The sequence below is a fragment of the Phyllobates terribilis genome, unplaced genomic scaffold (assembly GCF_046119375.1).
Source record: "Phyllobates terribilis strain yellow unplaced genomic scaffold, ASM4611937v1 Scaffold_1__5_contigs__length_1240528914, whole genome shotgun sequence".
NCBI lineage: Eukaryota > Metazoa > Chordata > Amphibia > Anura > Dendrobatidae > Phyllobates > Phyllobates terribilis.
Genome location: NW_027362761.1, coordinates 857288834 through 857314119, shown reverse-complemented (window position 1 = coordinate 857314119; position 25286 = coordinate 857288834). Strand labels below are relative to the sequence as shown.

Below are 25286 nucleotides of genomic sequence, written 5' to 3'. Positions count from 1 at the left end.
ACTCTGCACCAGGCTGTATTAGGTCACTCTACACCAGGCTGTATTACGGATACTCTGCACCAGGCTGTATTACTTATATTTCAGTTCATCTCTTTAGGATTTTGTTTCACGTTTTTGCACTCTGTGCAAATAAGGAGGTGGCCTCCCTTTTCTTTGAGCTGGACATAATGTTTATATAGCTCCTCATGGTTGGGTGTCCATTAGTTGGGGTCTTGGTCCTGCTTGACCCTTATTCACATTCACATCATTTGACATAGGTTGATTACCCTATGTTATTTTCATGCACTATGGCTATTTCTTTTTTATTTACTGCAGGGTATTTTCTCATTTTGTTTTTTTATCTTAGGTTTTGAAATATAAAATAAATGGAGGTATGTATGATATAATATTATATCATTCAGGCCTTTTGATCTCTTGTTCTTGGAGTTTACATTTAGATGAAGAGTTGCTTGGCTTGTCTGGCCATAAAGCAAATATTGGTTGTGTTCTTAATGTATTTCTATCAGGATCTTTAACTCTTTATTTCATAAATATGTTACCATACAAAAACTTTTTTACAAATATACCGTATATGGTACATAGATGACTGAAATTGAGACATAACCATGTCAGTGTTTTAAGTAACAATTTTGTAAACTTTATTAAATCTGATTAACTGAAAAAAAACATGGGCAAACAATTTGGCAATTCTAATCTTAAATTTTTAGTTTCTTCTACTGTGTTGAAAGGATAACAGCAGGCACGTGCAAGACCTCCGGATCAAAACATCAGGATTGTACGAATGCTGAAAAAGTTGACAACAAATTATAATATAGTTAATTTCAGAAGGATATAGATGTATAATATGTGTGTACTTTCTCTGTAGCTATTAATCAAACATAAGAACAAACATTATTTATACAATTTACACTATTGCCACACAAATAGAAAAGTGAAGTAATTACTTTACAGTTTAGATCAAAATTGCATGAACCAGCAGCAAGGTCACCTCATTGGACCATAACTCTATTGACTCACCTCTTTATGTGCCCAACCAGTCCTCAAATGAACTGGGGAAGAGATAGAATCCAGCTTAGGCTATGTGCCCACGATGCAGATTTGATGCAGAAATTTCCTGAGCATTTCTGCATCCCCTTGGCAGAAAAAAACGCATGCGTATTTTACATGCATTTTTTTTTCAGCGTTTTTACATGCGTTTATGAATGCTTTTTTTTCAAGCGGTTTTCCAAGCGATTTTGAGCATCACTTGGAAAAGGGCTTGACAAGTTGGTCGCACAATATAAATCCATGCAACTAGCATGGATTTATATTGTGGGACCAACTTATGAGGAGATTTCTGCTTCAAATCTAGTGTAAATAAAAAGAAAAAAAAAAACTTATACTCGCCTCTCCGACGGCCTCTGGTCTCCTCCCGGCGGCAATCCTCTCTCCTCGGCGGCCCGCGGTGTACTGGCAGGACCTGCAGTGACGCCATTTAGTCAGATGATGGTCACGTGACCGCTGACGTCAGATCGGGGGCCGCCGGAGAGGTGAGTATGAATACTTTTTTTTATTTTTTACTTTATAATTCTTTTTTAACTTGCCGGTACGATGGTACCCAGGTCGGATGAGAGTCTCCTCTTCTCCCAACCCGGGTACCATCCGCGCATTGAACCGCATGTATACATGCGGATGTTATGCTGTTCAATGCAAGGCAAATTGGTTGTGCTGCGGATTTGCACATAAAAGAGATGTAGGGAAACTACAGGGTTGTTCAGGCACCTCCCTACTAGGGAGGGTGCCCTTTTATACAAGATACCTCCCAGCTATTGGCTGGGGCATTTTCAAACTTTGCACGCTGCCACTTTAAGAACAGGGGAGTGGGCACGCGTACTAGGCGCACCGCCGAGAAGCCTTTGCAGTGTGCACAGAAGAAGGACAGGAAGCAGGAGACGAGGAGCTCACTGTGTGGCCAGGGCTGTGAATATTTCGGCGCTCCTGCATAAAGGGGGAAGAGGGATCATGCTGGCAATAGTGTTATAGCTTTAAAACGACTACAGATTGGTTACTTTGAAGCCGATCGGTAGTGATTTAATAGCCTCTTTAGGCAGGCCTACCACAACTTCAGGCACACAAAACCATTGTTAACATGACTGTTCTACATGTATAGAATACCATTGTTCTTGGCAGCTCATGTCTTCTTTGTATAGGACAATGTTAGATAGGCAGATTACTAGGAAATGAGCGTTCCCTTGAATGCTCTTTTGGCCAATTATCGGGAACAAGCATTCCAATGACACTGGGGAACCCAATTTTCATTCAGTTAGATCTGACACTTGTTTTTGACTAATTTTTGGCTTCTGAATCCAAAAATGACTTCCATTTTTCTCTATCACAACAACTTTTTTTAAGTTACAGGATACCCTCCCTTTTTCTCCAAAACCATACAAAATGTACATACAATCGAAAATGCAAAAAATAACCTGATTGTAATGTTTGTTTAAAGCTATTTTGTTCATACAAAGGATATATTGTTACTGTAAGTCAAATTGTGTGCAAGTAGTAAAGTTAGGTAGCAGTTGAAGGGGTTGTACATTTCAATTAATACATCTTTGAATAATAATAAATTTCACGATTGGATGTGTTAAAAATGTTCCTGTTCCGAGATAATCTCGTAAATGTTCCTCTGTGTAATGCATGTGTCTAACCATGCAGGAACATGGTTTTATATAGCACAGCTCCTTGGCAGGGGAAGAAGCAAAAGAGTATACAGACAGGACAGCATGGGATCACAGCTGATTATTTCTGTGAGGCAAATCAAGTTTTTTAACCACTTCATGCCAGAACCTGTTTTTGCCTTCGTGACCAGGCCAATTTTTTCAATTCTGACCACTGTCACTTTATGAAGTAATTACTCTGGAATGCTTCAACGGATTCCCCTGATTCTGAGATTGTTTTTTCATGACATATTGTACTTCATGATAATGGTAAAATTTCTTCGATATCACTTGCGTTCATTTGTGAAAAAATCGGAAATTTGGCGAAAATTTTGAAAACTTTACAATTTTCAAACTTTGAATTTTCATGCCCTTAAATCAGAGAGATACAGTACAGACCAAAAGTTTGGACATACCTTCTCATTTAAGGATTTTTCTGTATTTTCATGACTTTGAAAATTGTATATTCACACTGAAGGCATCAAAACTATGAATTAACACATGTGGAATTATATACTTAACAAAAAAGTGTGAAACAACTGAAAATATGTCTTATATTCTAGGTTCTACAAAGTAGCCACCTTTTGCTTTGATGACTGCTTTGCACACTCCCATGCCAGGTTGTGGGCGGGGTTACCCCCCCAAGTCACACCCGGCATCCAACGCGGCTCTGCCTCTCCCCATTCATTGGGAAAGCACGCGGTTGATGCCGGGTGTGACGCGGGGGTAACCTCGCCCACAACCCAGCAGCCACCGCGGGGACCCCAGCGCTGAGTCACGCCTCACTTGTCGTGATATCGGCGCTGGGGTCACATGATGCCTGTGAACGGCCACCAATAGCGCGGCTCACAGGCATTATCAACAGCAGAAGGTATTTACAAAAAGTCTTAGGGACCTGGGGGGGGGGCACATGGGGGGGGGAATCTAAAGTACCGCACAACCCCTTTAACAAGGTCTTTGAATGATAACCAAGCATTCTTTTGGAGTTTTGTCATTGTCCCGATGAAATGTTCATCTTTGATGAGCTGCTGAATCTGAGGACCATCAAACACACTGGCCTTTATTTTTTCAAATGAAAGGCTAGGACATGCCAAAATGAGGTACTTGAAACAGTTTAATTCAGTTGGCAAAGCTTAAATAAATTTCTTCATGAGACCCAGTTTCATGTGCGGAGGTGGGAATATAATGTTCTTTCTGTCAACAAGTGGCTCATGTAGAATGTTTGGATCACGAGGTTTGAGGTCAGATCTTAGAGGCCAGTTCTTCTCCACCCAATACTTATCACGAGCTCTGCTGTCCCACAAGTTCAGAAAACAAGCATACCATTTTAAGGTCAACACAATTGTTTCTGATATTTCAACAACTCAATGACTCTCTTTATGTCTCCGTATTCTTCACAAAACTAAATAGCCTATTGGGACTGCATCAAATAAATTGCCATTGGGGAGGAGGACAAACTTTAAGCTTGGCTTTGAGCTATCAATGAAGAGTTGAAGTCAATTAGAGTTATAGATTATAATTTTAAATTCCTCAATTAAACAATGTGTGTTTGGCAATACACAAAGCCACTGTCACTTCTAAATGCAGAAATGCATTTTCTCTGGATCGAAAGTAGGATACCGTATTTTTCGGACTATAAGACGCACCGGACCATAAGACGCACCTAGGTTTTACAGGAGGAAAATGAAAAAAAAAATGTAAGCAAAAAATGTGCTCATGATGCACTTTTAAGGGGGAGGGGGTCTTCTGCTGACACTGGTATAGGGGTAATATCCCCCAATTCTGACAATATCTCCTATCCTGGTATATATGCCCCCCCCCCCTTCCTTTTATACGTGGTCCCTATCCTGGTATGCCTGGCATCCCTCCATCCTGGTATGCCTGGAACCCCTCCATCCTGGTATGCATGGCTCCCCTCATCCCTATCCTGGTATGCATGGCACCCCTCATCCCTATCCTGGTATGCATGGCACCCCTCATCCCTATCCTGGTATGCATGGCACCCCTCATCCCTATCCTGGTATGCATGGCACCCCTAATCCCTATCCTGGTATGCATGGCACCCCTTATCCCCATCCTAGTATGCATGGCACAACAATCCCCATCCTGGTATGCATGGCACAGAAATCCCCATCCTGGTATGCATGGCACCCCTCATCCCTATCCTGGTATGCATGGCATCTCTCATCCCTGTCCTGGTATGCATGGCACCCCTCATCCATGTCCTGGTATGCATGGCACCCCTCATCCTTATCCTGGTATGTATGGCCCCTCATCTTTATCTTGTTATGTATGGCCCCCTCATCTTTATCCTGTTATATATGGCCCCCTCATCCTTACCCTGGTATGTATGGCCCCCTCATCCTTATCCTAGTATGCATGGTCCCCCTAATCCCCATCAGGCTGCACATAAAAAGAAAATAAACACTCATACTCACCTTTCTTTTCTTTCCTCCTGCGCTGGGTCCTGCCTGCCCGCACTGATCTCTCCATGTGAGTCGCGCATGACGTCACTGCCATGCGCGGCTCACATGGAGAGATCAGCTCCTCCCCACGGGACTGTGTGCGGGGAGCAGTGACTTCACTCTCCTTCATAGCCGGCACACAGTGTAGCCGCGCTGCGGCTCCTGCTGCTGCCGGGCTATCGCGTGTGCCCGCTTATTAAAGGGCATGAATATTCACTCCTCCCCACGCCCATGGGCGTGGAGAGAGGTTGAATATTCATGTCCTTTAACAGTGGGCACAGGCGATTCCAGAAGCAGCAGGAGCCGCAGCGCGGCTACACTGTGTGCTGCTATTAAGGAGCATGAATATTTAGTGCTCCCCATGCCCCATGGGCGTGGGGAGCACTGAATATTAATTTTCTTTAGCAGCGGGAACAGTGTAGGCTGCAGCGGGTGGCTGCTGCCTCCTGTGCCCCGCTACCACTCCCCCCACACCCCACATATATATACACCCCCCCAACATTCAGACTATAAGACGCACCCCCCATTTTCCTCCAAAATTTTGGAGGAAAAAAGTGTGCCTTATAATCCGAAAAATACGGTACCTTTGATCCTTTTTTTAAGCAAGTTTTTCTCATGCAGTATTGATGCAAGGAGTTCTAAAGCCTTTTTTGATAGTCCCAAATCTTGTGCCAAATCATTTAACTCATGTTGGTCAAGTCCCTTATGAACTGTGACATCTTCAATTTCAAAATCTTCATCATTGCTGTCACTTTGTTGTTCCCTATAATGCTGTTTTTGAAAAGAGGGTAGTTCAAGGAAAACTGGCACTAGGATTTCAGGTGAATGAGGCACTGAACGAATAGCTGATGGTAGACTAGGATACTCTATTTTATATTTATTTTTCTTGTTATACCCTGAAGTTTTCACTTTACAAAAGTAACAGTCACTGGAATCATCTCTTGGCTCTCACCAAGCCACAGGTATACCAAATCGCATCTTATCACATGTTCCCTTTGTCCACATCCGTAAGCTCTCTACACACAGCTTGAATACCTTGTGAGAGGCCTAAGACCTATCTTAATCACCAAATGTTACTTTGATATATGCAAAGTAGGCTTGCTTGACAAATGTGTTGATGTTTGTCTTTTGACTGGGAAGGGTCAAACTGCCACATATATAACAAAAGGAATCAGGGCAGTTTAGTCAGTAACGACGAAAAATAGCTGAGACAGACATGATCTGGAATAAAGGAAATAAGTGCGTAAATAAAAAAATAAATTCTGCTAACTCCTTGTATAAAGGCTTTCGGAATAAGTTTCACTATGTAGAGCGGCACAGAATCTCTCTTTCCAGGACTTTCACAGATATAACTGAATAGCCTAGACAAATAGCAACCTGTTGCCGGTCACCAGGGTCATCCCCCACCCCTCCCCACTTGAGGGTGGTTCGCTCTTGGACAATAGGATCGTAGTGCTACCGTCGATCCAACCTAGAGTAATTGCATTAAGATAAGCTGTAGAGAAAAAAGTTTTGAAATCAGCTTGCCTATTTTAGTCTGAATCAGCAGTAAAATTGAACACCTTTAAGCTGGATTCTGTTTCTTCCCCATTTGAGTTTCACATTTTGTTTCAGACTAATGTTAGTGGCTCCATTGGGGCTTTCATCTGAATCTTTTGCAAATGACATTTGTGCTGACGGGTCTTTGACTTCAATGATGCATCTGGAGTCACATTGTGTTTTATCGGACGTCATTTTTGGCAGTATCCACCTATATGAGACTGGCACCAAGATATGGTCGACTGCATCTTGGTGCCCAGCAAGAAATGATTTCCGACAGATCAAGCAGTGACTCCATCTGCATGATTAAACGCAATGGCCCCGTCAGAGCAAATGTCTGAATCTCATTTTCCAAGGCTTCAGATGTAAGCCCTGATGGAGACACAGTAGGCTAAAATGCAATGTAAACCCCTGCTTAGTATTAAATTAAGACTTAGGGTTCCACCTGAAGTGAGGTCATCATCTTGCTGGTAGATGGCTCAATCAATTTTGGTCAAAACTGAAAACTAAGTACCTCACATACATGTGTATCAATTAGTGATGTGTGAACCCGAGCGGTAAAGTTCGGGGTCTGTACCGGACACCTAGTGTCTGTACACGGACCCCGAACATGGACTTCTCCCTGAAGTCCGTGTTACTGGTCGGGTTCCGCAGCCCGAACAAAACAAGCATTTTCAGTATGGGCACTTCTGGCCCCATCACAGCCATGCCAAGAATTGGTATGGCTCTGATTGGACGGCGCGGTATGTTAAAAAAATAAATAAAAAAAGTCAGGTAAGCACAGGTAAAGCAGACAGCTTGGGGCTTCCCTGCCATTCTTCCCATCAGGTTGGATGGTGAACTTTGGTGGACAGTCATTTTCAGGTCTCTCCAGAGATGTTCAATTGGGTTTAGGTCAGGGCTCTGGCTGGCCAGTCAAGAATGGTCTCAGAGTTGTTCTGAAGACACTCCTTTGTTATTTTAGCTGTGTGCTTAGGGTCATTGTCTTGTTAGAAGGTGAACCTTCTGCCAAGTCTGAGGTACAGAGCACTCTGGAAGAGGTTTTCATCCAGAATATCTCTGTACTTGGCAGCATTCATGTTTCCTTCAGTTGCAACCAGTCATCCTGTCCTTGCAGCTAAAAAACACCCCCATAGCATGATGCTGCCACCACCATGTTTCACTGTTGGGATTGTATTGGGCAGGTGATGAGTAGTGCCTGGTTTTCTCCACACATACTGCTTAGAATTATCACCAAAAAGTTCTATCTTCGTCTCATCAGAGCAGAGAATCTTATTTCTCATAGTCTGGGAGTCCTTCATGTGTTTTTGAGAAAACTCTATGTGGGCTTTCATATGTCTTGCACTGAGGAGAGGCTTCCGTGGGCCACTCTGCCATAAAGGCCTGACTGGTGGAGGGCTGCAGTGATAGTTGACTTGGTGGAACTTTCTCCCATCTCCCTACTGCATCTCTGGAGCTCAGCCACAGTGATCTTGGGGTTCTTCTTTACCTCTCTCACCAAGGCTCTTCTCCCACGATTACTCAGTTTGGCTGGACGGACAGGTCTAGGAAGACTTCTGGTGGTCCTAAACTTCTTCCATTTAAGGATTATGGAGGCCACTGTGCTCTTAGGAACCTTGAGTAATGCAGAAATTCTTTTGTAACCTTGGCCAGATCTGTGCCTTGCCACAATTCTGTCTCTGAGCTCCTTGGGCAGTTCCTTTAAGCTCATGATTCTCATTTAGTCTGACATGCACTGTGATCTATGAGGTCTTATATAGACAGGTGTGTGCCTTTCCAAATCAAGTCCCCTCAGTTTAATTAAACATAGCTGGACTCCAATGAAGGAGTAGAACCATCTCAAGGAGAATCACAAAGAAATGGACAGCGTGTGACTTAAATATGAGTGTCTGAGCAATGTGTCTGAATACTTATGACCATGTGATATTTCAGTTTTTCTTTTTAAATAAATTTGCAAAAATTTCTACTTTTTTCAGTCAAGATGGGGTGCAGAGTGTACTTTAATGAGAAAAAAAATGAACTTTTTAGAATTTACCAAATGGCTGCAATGAAACAAAGAGTGAAAAATTTAAAGGGGTCTGAATACTTCCCATACACACTGTATATAATTGGTTTATTATTTTAATTCTTTCTTATTTAATATAATACATTTTTATGAACTGAACTCTGAAGTATTAGTATAGGTCTGAGTATGAAAAAGATCCTATCTGGCACAAAATATGTTCACTGAGAATTCTAACAGATGATTGATAAAACTTCAATACAGTTTAAAGCAATTGTTGTTACCTTTGTCCAGATTGCAAAAGTTGGAATCCCTCATTAATATGATCAAATGGCAAAGTATGACTCACTAGTCCATCTAAATTAAATTTATTTGATAGGTATTCAGCAACTAATCTGGGAATACATTCTTTGCTCTTCCATCCTGGAAATTGAAAATAAGATTATGATATTGAACCACAACTTTGTCATTTATTCAGTTATATCTAATCTATAAAATTGAAGTTGCTTTCACAGGACTAGACTTAGTAATGTCCTGTCTGGGAATTCTAAGTTCCCTGTTCCGGGTATCTCTTGACCAGAATGGAGATTGGTTACAAAGAACACCTCTTGATCTATGTTACATATGAAACCTATTGATTTTAATGAAAACAATGCAATTCTTAGATGGGTTTTCCCACAAATAAATATTACATTTCTCTGTTACACTATGTTGAGCAGTTTTTAAATAAGAAGTATGTGACCCTACAGTAGTTGCTACCCTTTATTGAAAAGATGTAGATGTAGAAGTAGCAAGTTTCAAAACTACTTCAATTTCATCAGGCATGGTTTAACGCAATAAGTTTTTCTCATGTTCTCATTTTCTTTCTCACCTCAGATATTTATGGCATATCATTTTGCGCTACCTAGAATGCAGTGCATAAGAGGTGGCATGAGACGGGGCCCAGTTTTCAAGACTGAATTGTAGGTCCCAGTGGTGGGACTTGCATCTATCAGACATTAATGGCATGAAATGGGATTTCCATTTACACAGCTTGGTTCGATACAGCACAGGTGCTGTCTGTGTTACACAGCCAGCACCTAGGTGTAACTGATTTCATCGTAGATAGCTCTGATCACAATAGTTTAACTTCTTAAATAATGCTACTGTAATTCATGGCAGCGGCGTTTTGTAATGCTCCTGGACTCGATCCCTTGAGTTTGTTTACTGTGTTAGGCTTCTCTTTCTGCCAAGCCACAGTAGACACACATTTTCTCTCGGTGTTTTGGTCCTGTTTTTTTGGCTGCAGTCTGCTCAGCTTAACACAGGTGTTTTCATTTGTGTGCCTATCACCTTTTGGGTGCAGCTTTATATTCTGTCACCCTGCTGGCATTTCCTGCTGGTGATAGATTCATTTGGATATTCTGACATTCTATTGATGTTTGGAGCCAGTCTGTGAGATTCCAGCTAAGGGTTTATCGCTTTGCTTTACTTTGCTATACTTTGCTCCTATCTTCTATTTATCATTAGGAAGTAGACTGTATATTTGTTAACACTACTTGCTTTATTCTTTGATTGGTATTTCAATATTTACTTTACTCACTTTAGTATCTTTCCTTTGTTCAGCACACTTCTCCTCTTGTAGGTAATTCACACTCTGCTCTACCCTCCGGTTCTTTAGGAGGAACATGAAGCAACTCGTTGGCCTTTTAGGCAGTTTAGGCCAAAGTTGCCATCTCCTAGTCTGTGGTTAGGTCTATCTCTGCATCCGCATGTACCACTAGGGACTGCAGAGTTAGTATATCTAGTTTGTACAGGAACTGTCAGGATAATTTGCAGTTTTTAATGCCAAGTGAGTTGCTACACAGGCATAGCCATACTAGGAGCCGTTAGGAGCATTCAGGGTGAGTCGCCATCAAGTGGGAGCAACATTGTGTTATCTTAGGGTCCAAATCTCTCCAGTCAGGTAGTGATAGACCAGGGTCAGAGTAGGGCTTTTACCAGTCTGAACAGGTGAACAGGGATCTGTCAGGTTCAGGTATTTGTCCCCCTGGTTTGTACGCTACACGTGTGCATGTGCTTCTGCAGTCATAACACATTTAAAAGGCATTAAAATGTCAATAGTGATTAAAAACCTCAATTAAGATATAAAAGATTGCTTTGCTAATGGAGTTCAATCAAGAATCTGGTGGTCAACTGGAAAATTCAAAAACCTTCTATGGATAAATGCCCATGCCTGTATTTCCATCTCCAAGATTACATTCCAATATGTAGTAGGTGTAGTAATACACCTGGTCAAAATTACTGTTATTGTGAACAATTAAGCAAGTTCAAGTTTAAATGATCTCTAAAAGGCCTAAAGTTAAAGATGAAACATTTCCTTTATATTTTGGCAAAAAAAAAATCTGTATATATATTTTTTACATTTTAAAAATTGCAAAAAGGAAAATGGGCTGATGCAAAAGTTTGGCCACCTTTGTAGATTTGTGTACTCACATAACTTTGACCAAGGTTTCAGACCTTAATTAGTATGTTAGGGTTATGGTTTGTTCACTATCATCATTAGGAAAGGACAGGTGATGCAAATTCCCCAGCTTTATAAAAACCCAGCCTCCTCTAACCTAGTACCAAAAAGCAGCAACCATGGGTTCTTCTGAGCAGCTGCCTAGTACTCTGAAAAGGAAAATGATAGAGCCCACAAAGCAGAAGAAGGCTATAAAAAAATAGAAAAGCGTTTTCAAGTTGTCCTTTCTTCAGTTCGAAATGTAATTAAGAAATGCCATTTAACAGGAACAGTGGAGGTCAAGATAAGGTCTGGAAGACCAATCAAAATTTCAGTGAGAGCTGCTCATAGGATTGCTAGAGAGGCAAATCAGAACCCCCGCTTGACTGCAAAAGACCTTTAGAAAGATTTAGCAGACTCTGGAGTTGTGGTACATTGTTCTACTGTTCAGAGACACCTGCACAAATATGACCTTCATGGAATAGTCATCAGAAGAAAACCTCTCCTGCATCCTCACAATAAAATCCAGCATCAGAAGTATGCAGAAGAACATCTAAACAAGCCTGATGCATTTTGGAAACAAGTCCTGTGGACCGATGAGGTTAAAATAGAACTCTTTGGCCACAATGATCAACAAGTACATGTGGAGAAAAAAGGGCACAGAATTTCAGGAAAGGAACATCTAGCCAACCATTAAGCATGGGGGTGGATCAATCATTCTTTGGGATTTTGTTGCAGTCAATGGCACAGAGAATATTTCATGGGCAGAGGGAAGAATGGATTCAATGACAATTCAACAAAATCTTCATGCAAACATAACACCATGTGTAAAAAAGTAAAAACTTTATTGGTAAAACTTTATTGAACTGCCAAACGGACAAACACATAGAGCAGTCCCAGCAAATGCTCAAGAAGATACAACATTACAAAGTCTCATCCTTCTGCTGGCCTGCCTGGGATGGAACAGCTGCGACTTTGGGACTTCCAGGGCCAATTACCTCAACCAATGGCCCCCTGCTTTTGGCGGGCCCCCACAGAGAGAAGGTAGTGGCAAGCTTAGGAAGCTGACAGTCCATCGAGGTGCAAGGCCAGGAGACCCAAGGGTCCACCCTGGCCTCTCCAAGAGTTTTCATGGGGCCAGATGACCAGCTGGTCCCAATCTGGCTACTGCGAATGTCTCCATGGGTTCCAGGTGACCGAAGGGTCACACCTGGCAACCCCAAACAACATATCCATGGGGTGACGTCATCGTCCCTACCTGGTCTCCCCAAATGTATCCATGAGTTCTGTGATGGTCAATGGAGCAGATCCATATCTTTCCAGTCAGGGCCGTATATTCTTAGGCTGGAATCCTGTAGAATCCAAATCTGTGTCTCTTTGGATAAAGCCATGCTACCAAGCTGGTGGTCTGAGGAGAGTCTGATCTTTGATTCTTAAAGTCTCTTTTCAATTCTCTGTTTCAAATCTGCCTGCTACAGAGGCATATATTGCTTAAATAGTTCACATTTGTTCTTCCAAGTACACATCCACAGGGCAAGGGTTAGGAAGGGTATTATTCCACAGGGCTTGGGTCTCATTGTTTGAGCCTTTAATCAATTTACATAGTTGGCATAGCAGGGGGCTCTTGTAAATAAACATCTAGCTGGCCTTAGTACAATATGCAATTAGCATAGTAACAAACATCATTGTTTCAGAACCAAGAGAAGACAACATTCAGGGTTATACAAATACTGGTCTGTTCTTCTTGACCCACCAAAGAAACACACATACATTCACAAGTCAACAAAAAGATAATAGTGTATTTCTCCTGGATTAACAAATCTAAATGTCTGGCTGATTAAGATTAAAATCTGTTTCGTCAAATTGCTGCCCCAATCTTAATCAGCCAGACATGATAGGATCCCAATCATCCTTCTCCACTTATTGGATATATACAGCTACAAAAAGCATTTACAAGCTGTAATACTTTCAAAAGGGGGTGCTACTAGATACTAACCATGCAGGGTGCCCAAACTTTTGTATAGGACCATTTTCCTTTTTGCATTTTTTCAAATGCAAAATATTAATATATATATGTGTATGTGTGTGTGTGTGTGTATATATACATATATAATTTTTTTCACCTAAAATACAAAGGAAATGTGTCATTATTTGCTAATATTTTTGTTATTACACCTACTAAATATTGGGATATGATCTTGGAGATGGGAATACCCCTTTAAGCTTTTCTACATGATAGATTAACCTGTTAGCAATATTTTCCACTATTTTGGTTTTAAGCTTCTTGATTACACTTCCCACATACTTTAGTTTGCAGTCTATGGATTTAGTATTTTGTGATGTAAATGATGATTACTGTCATATTGTATGATATTAAATGTTTGCAAGACATCATGTGCCAAGAATGATCTTTGACTTGGGAACACTGGCTGACTTGCCTATTCAACCCTGAAACCTTCTATTAATATTATGGTATTGGATTTTAAGCAATTCTCTAACATATTTAGTAATGGGTCTTCACAATGAAGCTTTCTTTTAAGTTTTATTGATGTCCTCATACCTCCAAACATGCATCCTTTCCATGTACGACCTGTGAAGAGTAGATATGGATCAAACGTTATATGCACGTTTGGAGGCGACTCGCCTATGATGATGCTGGTTCCAAATCCCATATGAGTACACGCCAATGCTGCTTTCTGGATTTAAAAATACAGTAAAACATGAAATTAGAATTGTACTAAAGTGTAGACTCTTAACTGTGTCTACGGCTCTTCTTCACCCAGGATATAAACATACAGGATGTAAAAATTACATACATGCATAATTTTGAGAAATGTGATCTGACAAGCCTCTAATAGGAGTATGACATTTTGCCAAAAATATTTTCTGATGAGTTTTATGGGATGCAGCAAAATATTATGAAGATTATACGGAGGTTTGTAATATATTATTATTTTCACCCCAAAATCCTGTCATGAGATTCATTTTGGCAGAAAATTTCATATATTGGGAAAATGTTATAAGAGAGTTTCATGACAACACATAGTGCCTTGACTAGTGTTGAGCCACCCCCGTAGTGTTCGAGTTCGGTTCGGTTCGTCGAACACCGTTAAAACCAATGGCAGGCAAACAAAAACACATAGAAACACATAGAAAACACCTTCAAAGGTGTCCAAAAGCTGACAAACTGCTCAGAAGACATAACTAACACATGGAAAAGTGACAAGTACATATAGTCATGCGAAAATAAAAGAGGTGGAGGAGTAAAAGGAGGGGGAGACACAGATATAGGCATGTCATGCCCTTCTAAAATCCAAAAAGTGAGAAGCCGACACGGCCAGTCCGCTCCTGCCCGTGCCACCTCCGTGTCGCTGGGTTTGTGCCAGAGCCGCGGTGAACCCTGACGGCCAGCCCCCCTCTCCCAATACTGGTGCCTGTCCGCTGGTGGGTCGAGCGAGCCCCCCTGTGGTGGAGGCAGCTCTAAGCTTTTTAATTTAAATTGTCTCTCTAATTTGAATGAATACACTTTAAATCCATTTACAAGGATCTATTGGAGGGCAAGTCTCATGCCAGCAGCCGCGGTAATTCCAGCTCCAGTAGCGTCCACTAAAGCTGCTGCAGTTAAAAAGCTTTTATAAGGATCGAGCTCGGCTGTCCACCGCAAGGCATCCTACTGCCAGTCCCAGCCCCTATGCCTTGGGGTGCCTCCTGATGCTTTTCACTAAGTATCCCATGGTCCCGAAGCATTTCCTTTGAAAAAATTAAGTGTTTAAACTACAGGTGGTGTAGCTTGCTTAACAGCCGGGATAATCCGCTGACTAGCAGACACTGCTACTAGGCACAAAGTATTTCCTGGGCTAGATGCAGTTAAAAATTTGTAATTAGATACTCTCGTTGGATGCTGAGAAAGCATTCCATAGAGTCTCCTGGCACGCCATATATGATTCTCTTAAAAAGCTTGGGGTAGGGGTCTAGGGGACCCTTTTATAGCCAAAATCACGGCCCTGTATCGCAATACGTCACCTAGGCTGAAGATAAATGGAACTGTAGCACCCTGAGGGCTCGGTTGCTACAGACGTATTGCACCTCACCCAGAGGTGTGATATCTCACTCTCAGGTAAGGATGGAGTGTGGATCAGGACCCGACACCTGCATGCATTACACCACATTGCCGTGGGGCAGGGAGACCAATATGCCCCTGAGATGGGCACGACAGTCCCTGTCCCTGGCTGGAGTGGGGGGAGGGAACACTGAGGAAGGGGAACCCTGTAGTGCAGGAGCAGGGAGGAAGCAGTTCCTGGGTGCATTGAGAAGGGAGTATAAAAGGTGGGCACCATCTTAGTTCAGTGCAGAGAAGTTTATGAGCAGAAGTGGCAGGGAGCAGGGGCTCTGCATGAGCTCTGCTCCGGAGGCGGGCCTAGTAACAGAGGCCCAGGCCTGGAAGAGGGAGAAGGAAGGAAGAGGAGTGGAGAAGGCTCCAGGAATGAGGAATGAAGGGATCCCAGGGGTGCGGACGGGCGAGTCGCCACCGCACGCCCGAATCCACCTGCGTGGAGGGGTCAGGCCAAAGGGGGAGACCGGTCCCCGAACTAGTGGAGGCAGGAAACGACCCTCAGCTAGAAACCGGAGGCTCTGACATTTTATGTGGCGCAGCCCCTCGCTACACCCGCTAGGAAGGCACCACATAGGGTCAGGGAAACTGGCGCCAAGTTTACCAAGAGAAGGCCCGAGGCAGCCGGACAGAAGTGTTGGTAAGAAAGGCCAGACAAAGGACACACAAAGGGGGTCCTGTGAAGTGCTCCAAAGTTATCTGGGAGTTGTCTGAGCCCCTCACCTGGTGAGCACAGTACGACGTGGGCAGCCGTTACCTGCAGACGTGGTCTGGATAATAAGAACTGTGAGTAAAGGCCCTGGACTGCATCACTGACTCCGTGTCGTTACTGCTGCTGCCCTGCACCATCACCCCCATCCTCCGCATACACTGGCCTGAGGCTATACTCCTCCCGTGGGGAGTTATGCTACGCTCTGCTGCACCCACAACACCAGCCTCAGCGGTCTGCCCTGTAGCGGCGGTTCACTCTGACCGCAATCCACGGGTGGCGTAGTCGGACATTTAAACATCAAAACCACATAAATAGTTCCGCCACTGGTTTGACCGCCCTGAGCCACGGAACCGGGTCGCCGCCACGAAGACTACAACCACCAGCATCCACCAAAAAGGGTCCGGCTCCGGGTGTCCCAAGGCCCAGGGGGTGCGTCAGAACATTTTCATCACCTTTCACAATCACCAATGGGACAAGGCAGGGATGTCCTCTGTCCCCTCTCTTATACATCCTAGTGACGGAGCACCTGCTCTCATCAATTCGCCATAACCCCAATATTAGGTGGATTGAGGTGGGAGGCACCGAGTACAAGTGCTCTCTATTTGCTGATGATGTCCTAGTATATATCACTCAATCACATATATCCATCCCTGCTGTTATGGCTGAAATAGATCACTTTGTTACATGGTAAAATGTTAAAATCAATGCAGCGAAGTCTGAGGCCCTCGATGTCTCCCTCCCCAAATCCATATAGGATTCCATCCAGTCCAACTTTCCCTTTGCCTGGCCCTCACAGGGTATCAAATACTTAGGAATTCCTATTCATAGAGACCTCTCCCATCTATGTTATCTTAATTTTGGGCCCTTTATTGAACAATTCCATACAGACCACGGTTGGCAAGTTAGAACTGTAAGATTCACTACGTGAACCACTGGTGTTTTGTGGAAAAGCACATGTACACTGTGTTCCAAATTATTATGCAAAAAGTGTTTAGGAGTGATAAGGGAAGAATTTGTTTGTTTGTCAGTTAAACTCATTGATGGTGATGTGTGTCAGGGCTCTTTATATCACTGTAAGCAATTGCAGACACCTGTGCTAATTAGTTTGGCAGGTGTGTCCAATGAAAGGCAAGACTACTTAAGAAGGCTCTCTCACATTATTAAGCAGCCTACATTTTCTGCCAAAATGGGAAAGAAAAAGGATGTGTCGGCTGCTGAGAAGCAACAAATTGTGGAGTGTTTAGGTCAAGGCATGACTACAATCAACATTGTGCGATGATCAGGATGAAGTGTCTTGGCAATCAAGAAGTATGTAGCTGATTCACAGTACACACGTGTGCGTGCTGATAAGGGCAAATTGAGGACTCTTTCCTACAGGCAATTACGTCAGGTTGAAAGAGCAGCGGCAAAAAAGCCTTGTCATAGCAGCAGACAAGTTTTTGAAGCTGCTTGTGCCTCCAACGTCCCCCGAACAACAAGATGCAGGGTCCTTCAGAGGTTTGCAGCTGTGCATACGCCATCCTGTCGACCTCCTCTATCCACTTCACACAAGCAGAAACGGCTCCAGTGGGCCAAACATTACATGAAGACTGATTTCAAAACTGTTTTGTTCACGGATGAGTGCCGTGCAGCGCTCGATGGTCCAGATGGATGGAGTGGAGGATGGCTGGTTGATGGACACCCCACGCAAACACGGCTACAGCGCCAACAAGGAGGAGGTGGAGTAATGTTTTGGGCTGGAATCATGGGGAGAGAGATTGTCGGCCCCTTTAGGATCCCTGAAGGCGCTAAAGATGAACTCCATAATGTATGTGGATTTTCTCAAACAGCACTTCCTGCCATGGTTCAAGAAGAAGAACCGTGTATTTCACAGCAAGATCATTTTTCTGCATGATAATGCACCATCTCATGCTGCACATAAAACATCTGCATCTCTGGCTGATATGGGCATAAAAGGGGACAAACTTATGGTGTGACCCCCATGCTCCCCTGACCTCTACCCCATTCAGAACCTTTGGAGCATCATTAAAAGGAGTGTCTATGATGGCGGGAGGCAGTTCACATCTAAGCAACAGCTCTGGGAGGGTATTCTGTCCTCATGCAAAACAATTGAAGCAGAAACCATCCAAAACCTGACAAATTCAATGGACGAGAGAGTTCAGAAGCTCCTTTCGAACAAGGGGTCCTATGTGAAAATGTAACATCACCTAGAATAAAGTTTTGAGTTGAAAACTGATTTCAGTTTCTAACAACCTGCTAATGCTTATAATTTCAAAAATGACCATTTTTTTGGTCTTTATTAAAATGAAAAGGTTGATCGAAAAGTTTGGGGGATCTAAGAGTGTGGCAACCCAGTAGTCATGATTACTTCGAATTCTGACAATATGAGGGTCATGCTGCAGGTAGTGCAGCAAGAAGGCACTTATGTGTCTTGCGCATCTCGGAGCCCCAAAATTATTTTCCGGGCTAGATGCAGCTAAAAATTATTTTTAATTTTAAATCTGGTGGAGCTTATTATAGATGGCCTAATAGGATCAGTGCTGCACACTGCTACAAAGCCCAAATTATTTTCCAGTCAAGATACAGATAAACATGATTAGTAATTTGAAAGCTTAAAATGGTTGGTAGGGTGATTTTAACCAATCATCAAGCTTTTACTCTCCCCAGGATGACACAGGGGTAGAAAAGTCGTTTCGGATCCATGATTTGTTCATCTTTATGAACATGAGTCTGTCTACATTATCAGTGGAGAGCCGCGTGCGCTTATCTGTCAGCACACCACCAGCAGCGCTGAACACACGTTCAGACAGAACGCTGGCTGCGGGGCATGACAAGATCTCCAAGGCGTAAGTGGCTAGCTCCGGCCATTTATCCAGATTGGAAGCCCAAAAAGAGCAAGGGTCCAGTGACACAGTCGTGGCTTCAATGTTTACTTGGAGATACTCCTGTACCATCGTCTCTAGGCGTTGACTATGTGTCAGACTTCTTGTCTCCTGTGCCTTGCAAAGGATGGGCTAAAAAAGTGGTGAAATGATTCCGCAAAATTGATGTTACCAGCAGATACTGTGGTTCTGTTACGGTTTGAGTGCTGAACACTTGACGGTCCCACGGTTGGCAAGTTGGAACTGTGAGATTCACTACGTGCACCACTGGTGTTTTGTGGAAAAGCACATGTAAGATTCTGCAACAGTCTCTGCTGATACTCCTGCATGCGTGCATCCCTTTCTATGGCAGGAATAATTTCTGCAAATTTACTTTTGTACCGGGGATCTAACAGTGTGGCAACCCAGTAGTCAGGATTATTTCTAATTCTCACAATTCGAGGGTCATGTTGCAGGTAGTGCAGCAAGAAGGCACTCATGTGTGTTGCGCATCCAGGAGCACCAAGTCCCTGTTGTGTTGGTGGCGAGGTAACAATCATGCTTCCTTCCTCTATCCTCTCCCCCCAACCTCGCACAACAGAAATGTGATCAAGGTCTCCCTCATCTGATGAGTCTTCCATCAGTTCGTCCTCCACTTCTTCCTGGGCTCCTGCACCTTCCTCACTAGTTTGGCTGCTACCATGCGCCCTGGTAAAACCATCTCCCCCACCCTCACATGCCTGCCGCCTTGGTGCTGCCGACCGTCTGGACCTTGCAGATGTTAGCCCTTCCGCATACAACTCCTCCTCCTCTACTTCCTCCACCTCCTCTTGTGCCACCACCTGACTCCGAATTCTGTTTAACATGTGCTCCAGCATGTAAATCACCGGAATAGTCATGCTGATAATGGCATCATCAGCACTAAACTGTAATGCACACGCCCGGGCTGAGCGGCGTGTGCGTGTGATTCCACTGGACCATGCCGGAGAGTGAATGCCTGGAGGGGCGTAACTAGGTATTCACCCGATCCGACCAGGGTCGCACGACGGCATACGACGCCAGTGCACCAAGGAGGAAACGAGCAGAGGGACCAGGTGCTACTCCAGGACAGACCCCGGACACGGCTGTTGACCCACACAGGGGAATACAGGAACAGACTGGTTAGGCTGGCGCACAGACTGGTGGGTATAGGCAGGCACGACTGGTATGCAGGCAGACGGGTATGCAGGCAGGGGGGTACAGGCAAGCACAGCTAGAGTGCAGACAGGGAGGCACTAGCAGGTAGGAACACAGGCGGGATAGGACCCAGTACACACTGGGACTCAGGAACAATACAGGCAGAGGGGTACAGGCGAGCACAGCTAGAGTACAGAAAGGAAGGCACTAGCAGGTAGGGACACTGGCGGGATAGGACCCAGTACACACTGGGACTCAGGAACAGAACCACAGATGTGGCGGACAAACACAGCAGAGTGAGGCCGCCCAGAGAGATGAGCGAGAACAGGGCAGGACAAGACCGCCTGGAGCGGTGAGCAAGAGCAGAGCAAGACAAGGCCGCCAGGAGCGGTGAGCAAAGGGTCAGAGCTGAGCGAGACTGCCGGAGCAGTGAACAAGAGTAAAGCAGGACGAGGCCGCCTGGAGCGGTGAGCAAGAGTGGAGCAAGACTGCCGGAGCAGTGAGCAAAAGGATAAGAGCGGAGCGAGACTGCCGGAGCAGTGAGCAAAAGGGTCAGAGCGGAGCAAGGCTGCCGGAGCAGCGAGCAAAAGGGTCAGAGCAGGCCAGAACCGCCGGAGCGGTAAGCAAAGGAGTCAGAGCAGGCTAGAACCGCCGGAGCGGTGAGCAAAGGAGTCAGAGCAGGCTAGAACCGCCGGAGCGGTGAGCAAAGGAGTCAGAGCAGGCTAGAACCGCCGGAGCGGTGAGCAAAGGAGTCAGAGCAGGCTAAAACCGCCGGAGCGGTGAGCAAAGGAGTCAGAGCAGGCTAGAACCGCCGGAGCGGTGAGCAAAGGAGTCAGAGCAGGCTAGAACCGCCGGAGCGGTGAGCAAAGGAGTCAGAGCAGGCTAGAACCGCCGGAGCGGTGAGCAAAGGAGTCAGAGCAGGCTAGAACCGCCGGAGCGGTGAGCAAAGGAGTCAGAGCAGGCTAGAACCGCCGGAGCGGTGAGCAAAGGAGTCAGAGCAGGCTAGAACCGCCGGAGCGGTGAGCAAAGGAGTCAGAGCAGGCTAGAACCACCGGAGCGGTGAGCAAAGGAGTCAGAGCAGGCTAGAACTGCCGGAGCGGTGAGCAAAGGAGTCAGAGCAGGCTAGAACCGCCGGAGCGGTAAGCAAAGGAGTGAGAGCAGGCTAGAACCGCCGGAGCGGTGAGCAAGGCAGAGAAGGGGGGACTGGGCTCTGTTCACACGGAACAGACAGGAAGAGAAAGGCAGAGCCAGATACCCACAGGGTACTTGCAGTGAAGTAACGAGTGGACCACAAACTCACAAATGGGAGTACAGAGACAACAAGCAGGAGTTAGGTACAAGTTCAGACTCTGCAGAAAAAGGAAAGGAACGGACATAGAGGCAAAACAGGTAAAGGATAGGAGAGAGTTCAGTCTGGAACTGAGTGTACGGAGGAGACCGACACTGCAGCGGGATACAGGAGCGGGTCTGGGAATACGGCCCCCAGAGAGGCGGGACGAGCAGGCAAGGAGCGTGTTCAGACAGGACAGACAAGATACAGGAACAGGTCTAGGTAATCGGCCCCTAGAAGGCGGGAGGAACAGGCTAGGAGCGTGTTCAGACAGGACAGACAAGATACAGGAACAGGTCTAGGTAATCGGCCCCTAGAAGGCGGGAGGAACAGGCTAGGAGCGTGTTCAGACAGGACAGACAAGATACAGGAGCGGGACCTGGCACCTTCAGCGTGCGAGCACACACTGAAAGAAACACTATGCTCAGGCAGGGATAGATGGGAGCAGCTGAGCTATATACCAGGTGACAGACAGCAATAGGCTGAGGACGCACAAGGGGTGTGACCCACAGCAGGTACAAAAAGCAGGAAGTGATCGGGCGCCGCCCTTAAGCAGCAGAAACAGACACAAACAGACAGCATGGAGGGAAGCCAGAGAGACATTCTGGACAGGAGATCAAGTGCGCGCTCTTGCACAGTGGGAGATGGACCACTATGCAAGGACGCCGCCAGGTATGTTACAGTACCCCCCCCCCTTACGCCCCCTCTTCTTCAGGCCTGCCAGAATCTTCCGCAGGGAATTCGAGGGCCAATTCTTCACTTCGAAGAGATCACTTCCACTGTCCACCGGAAAAACTGGTCTCCTCTGGGTAGCTAGGATGCTACCTCCCATCCAGCCACCCTTAGCAACAGACGAAACGGGTGGAGTACCAGGAACAGCACACAAGGAAGTCTCTCTCCACATATTTTCAGTTGGCACCCCAGAGGGTACAGGAGACAACTGGAAGTCCTCCACCGGGTTGGAGGGGGACAGAGACTTGGGGGTAATCTCTGCTTCGAGGTACATCTTGTCAAACTCACAGGAAGAAATAGACGTGTTATCAGGTACATAATGAGGAAAAGTCACTGTCTCTTTGTTATCTGGTGGTACCCCGGAGGATTCAGGAAACAACTGGAGGTCCTCCGCCGGGTCAGAAGAGTGCAGAGGCTCAGAGAAAACATCTGCTTCAGAGTACACTAGGTCGGACTCACTGGACAAAGCAGGCGAGATATCAGGTACCGAATATAGGAAAGTCTCTGTCCATTCACCACCAGGTGGCACCCCGAAGGGTTCTGGAGACAACTGGAGGTCCTCCGCCTGGTCAGAGGGGTGTAGAGACTCATGGGTAACCTCTGCTTCAGAGTACACTAGGTTGGACTCAGTGGACGAAGCGAGCGAGATATCAGGTACAGAGTATAGGAGAGTCTCTGTCCTTTCACCACCAGGTGGCAGCCCGAAGGGTTCTGGAGACAACTGGCGATCCTCTGCCTGGTCAGAGGGGTGGAGCATCTGATGCCGGGTGCAGGAAGTTCCCCTGTGTGGAGTCTGGATGGGCAGAAGTCTCTTCGGGCAGGAGAACTGGTGCATTACCCACGCACATTACCCGTTGGGGCTTCTCCGGGATACAGGGAGATGAAGCTTCAGTAGGGACTTCAAGGTTGGGGTCAGGAGGTCTCAGGGAGGACAGACCCTGGCGTGACGGCTTGCCTCTACGCCTAGCACGTCTGGACTGCCTCTTGAGGTTGGGAGAAGTATTCCGGAAAGCGTAGTCACCCTGAGAGGATTCTGGGTGGGCAGTAGTCTCATTAGGCTGGAGGACTATTGCGCTACCCACACACATTACCCATTGTCCTGTTCCAGGATATTGGGAAGTGAAGCTTCAGCAGGAGCCTCCGGGTTAGGATCATCGAAGACCATTAGAAAGGCCACCAGGAAGGCCATTAGGTCCAGGAGGATCGGATCCTGTGTTTCATATAGGGGGTTGATCCATTCCAAGGCATCACCCGCCAGGTAAGACATAATGAATGCCACCTTAACCCGATCGGTGGGAAAACATAGAGGGTAGAACTTGAAGTGTAGCAAGCATTGCTCCACAAATGCACGACTTTGTCTTGGATCCCCATAATAACGTAGCGGATCCGCAGGAACGAGAGCAGATAGATCCATCTGGACGGGTGGGTAATTCGCCTGAAACTCAGCTAAAGGGAAAAAAAAAAATTATTTATTTATTTTAATGCATGTATTCGCTGGAAAACTTCTCAGAGAGCGAAGGCCGTGGGGCTCAACGGGAACCATGGCCTGAGCATGCTGTAATGCACACGCCCGGGCTGAGCGGCGTGTGCGTGTGATTCCACTGGACCATGCCGGAGAGTGAATGCCTGGAGGGGCGTAACTAGGTATTCACCCGATCCGACCAGGGTCGCACGACGGCATACGACGCCAGTGCACCAAGGAGGAACCGAGCAGAGGGACCAGGTGCTACTCCAGGACAGACCCCGGACACGGCTGTTGACCCACACAGGGGAATACAGGAACAGACTGGTTAGGCTGGCGCACAGACTGGTGGGTATAGGCAGGCACGACTGGTATGCAGGCAGACGGGTATGCAGGCAGGGGGGTACAGGCAAGCACAGCTAGAGTGCAGACAGGGAGGCACTAGCAGGTAGGAACACAGGCGGGATAGGACCCAGTACACACTGGGACTCAGGAACAATACAGGCAGAGGGGTACAGGCGAGCACAGCTAGAGTACAGAAAGGAAGGCACTAGCAGGTAGGGACACTGGCGGGATAGGACCCAGTACACACTGGGACTCAGGAACAGAACCACAGATGTGGCGGACAAACACAGCAGAGTGAGGCCGCCCAGAGAGATGAGCGAGAACAGGGCAGGACAAGACCGCCTGGAGCGGTGAGCAAGAGCAGAGCAGGACAAGGCCGCCAGGAGCGGTGAGCAAAGGGTCAGAGCTGAGCGAGACTGCCGGAGCAGTGAACAAGAGTAAAGCAGGACGAGGCCGCCTGGAGCGGTGAGCAAGAGTGGAGCAAGACTGCCGGAGCAGTGAGCAAAAGGATAAGAGCGGAGCGAGACTGCCGGAGCAGTGAGCAAAAGGGTCAGAGCGGAGCAAGGCTGCCGGAGCAGCGAGCAAAAGGGTCAGAGCAGGCCAGAACCGCCGGAGAGGTAAGCAAAGGAGTCAGAGCAGGCTAGAACCGCCGGAGCGGTGAGCAAAGGAGTCAGAGCAGGCTAGAACCGCCGGAGCGGTGAGCAAAGGAGTCAGAGCAGGCTAGAACCGCCGGAGCGGTGAGCAAAGGAGTCAGAGCAGGCTAGAACCGCCGGAGCGGTGAGCAAAGGAGTCAGAGCAGGCTAGAACCGCCGGAGCGGTGAGCAAAGGAGTCAGAGCAGGCTAGAACCGCCGGAGCGGTGAGCAAAGGAGTCAGAGCAGGCTAGAACCGCCGGAGCGGTGAGCAAAGGAGTCAGAGCAGGCTAGAACCGCCGGAGCGGTGAGCAAAGGAGTCAGAGCAGGCTAGAACCGCCGGAGCGGTGAGCAAAGGAGTCAGAGCAGGCTAGAACCGCCGGAGCGGTGAGCAAAGGAGTCAGAGCAGGCTAGAACCGCCGGAGCGGTGAGCAAAGGAGTCAGAGCAGGCTAGAACTGCCGGAGCGGTGAGCAAAGGAGTCAGAGCAGGCTAGAACCGCCGGAGCGGTAAGCAAAGGAGTGAGAGCAGGCTAGAACCGCCGGAGCGGTGAGCAAGGCAGAGAAGGGGGGACTGGGCTCTGTTCACACGGAACAGACAGGAAGAGAAAGGCAGAGCCAGATACCCACAGGGTACTTGCAGTGAAGTAACGAGTGGACCACAAACTCACAAATGGGAGTACAGAGACAACAAGCAGGAGTTAGGTACAAGTTCAGACTCTGCAGAAAAAGGAAAGGAACGGACA

General features: G+C 46.2%; 1 protein-coding gene across 2 annotated transcripts in view; it reads right to left on the bottom strand.

Annotated features, from left to right (window-relative positions):
• Positions 1–614: 614 nt before the first annotated feature.
• The window catches only part of LOC141153714 (alcohol dehydrogenase 1-like), a 163503-nt gene continuing 138831 nt past the window's right edge, over positions 615–25286 (bottom strand). For both annotated transcript variants that reach the window (XM_073638783.1, XM_073638793.1), the window contains exons 7-9: positions 13745–13880; positions 8987–9125; positions 615–784 (exon numbers count right to left, since the gene is read on the bottom strand). In XM_073638783.1, the coding sequence (XP_073494884.1) occupies positions 760–784; positions 8987–9125; positions 13745–13880 (300 nt within the window). In that variant the 3' untranslated portion in view covers positions 615–759. The remainder of the gene's footprint in view (positions 785–8986; positions 9126–13744; positions 13881–25286) is intronic.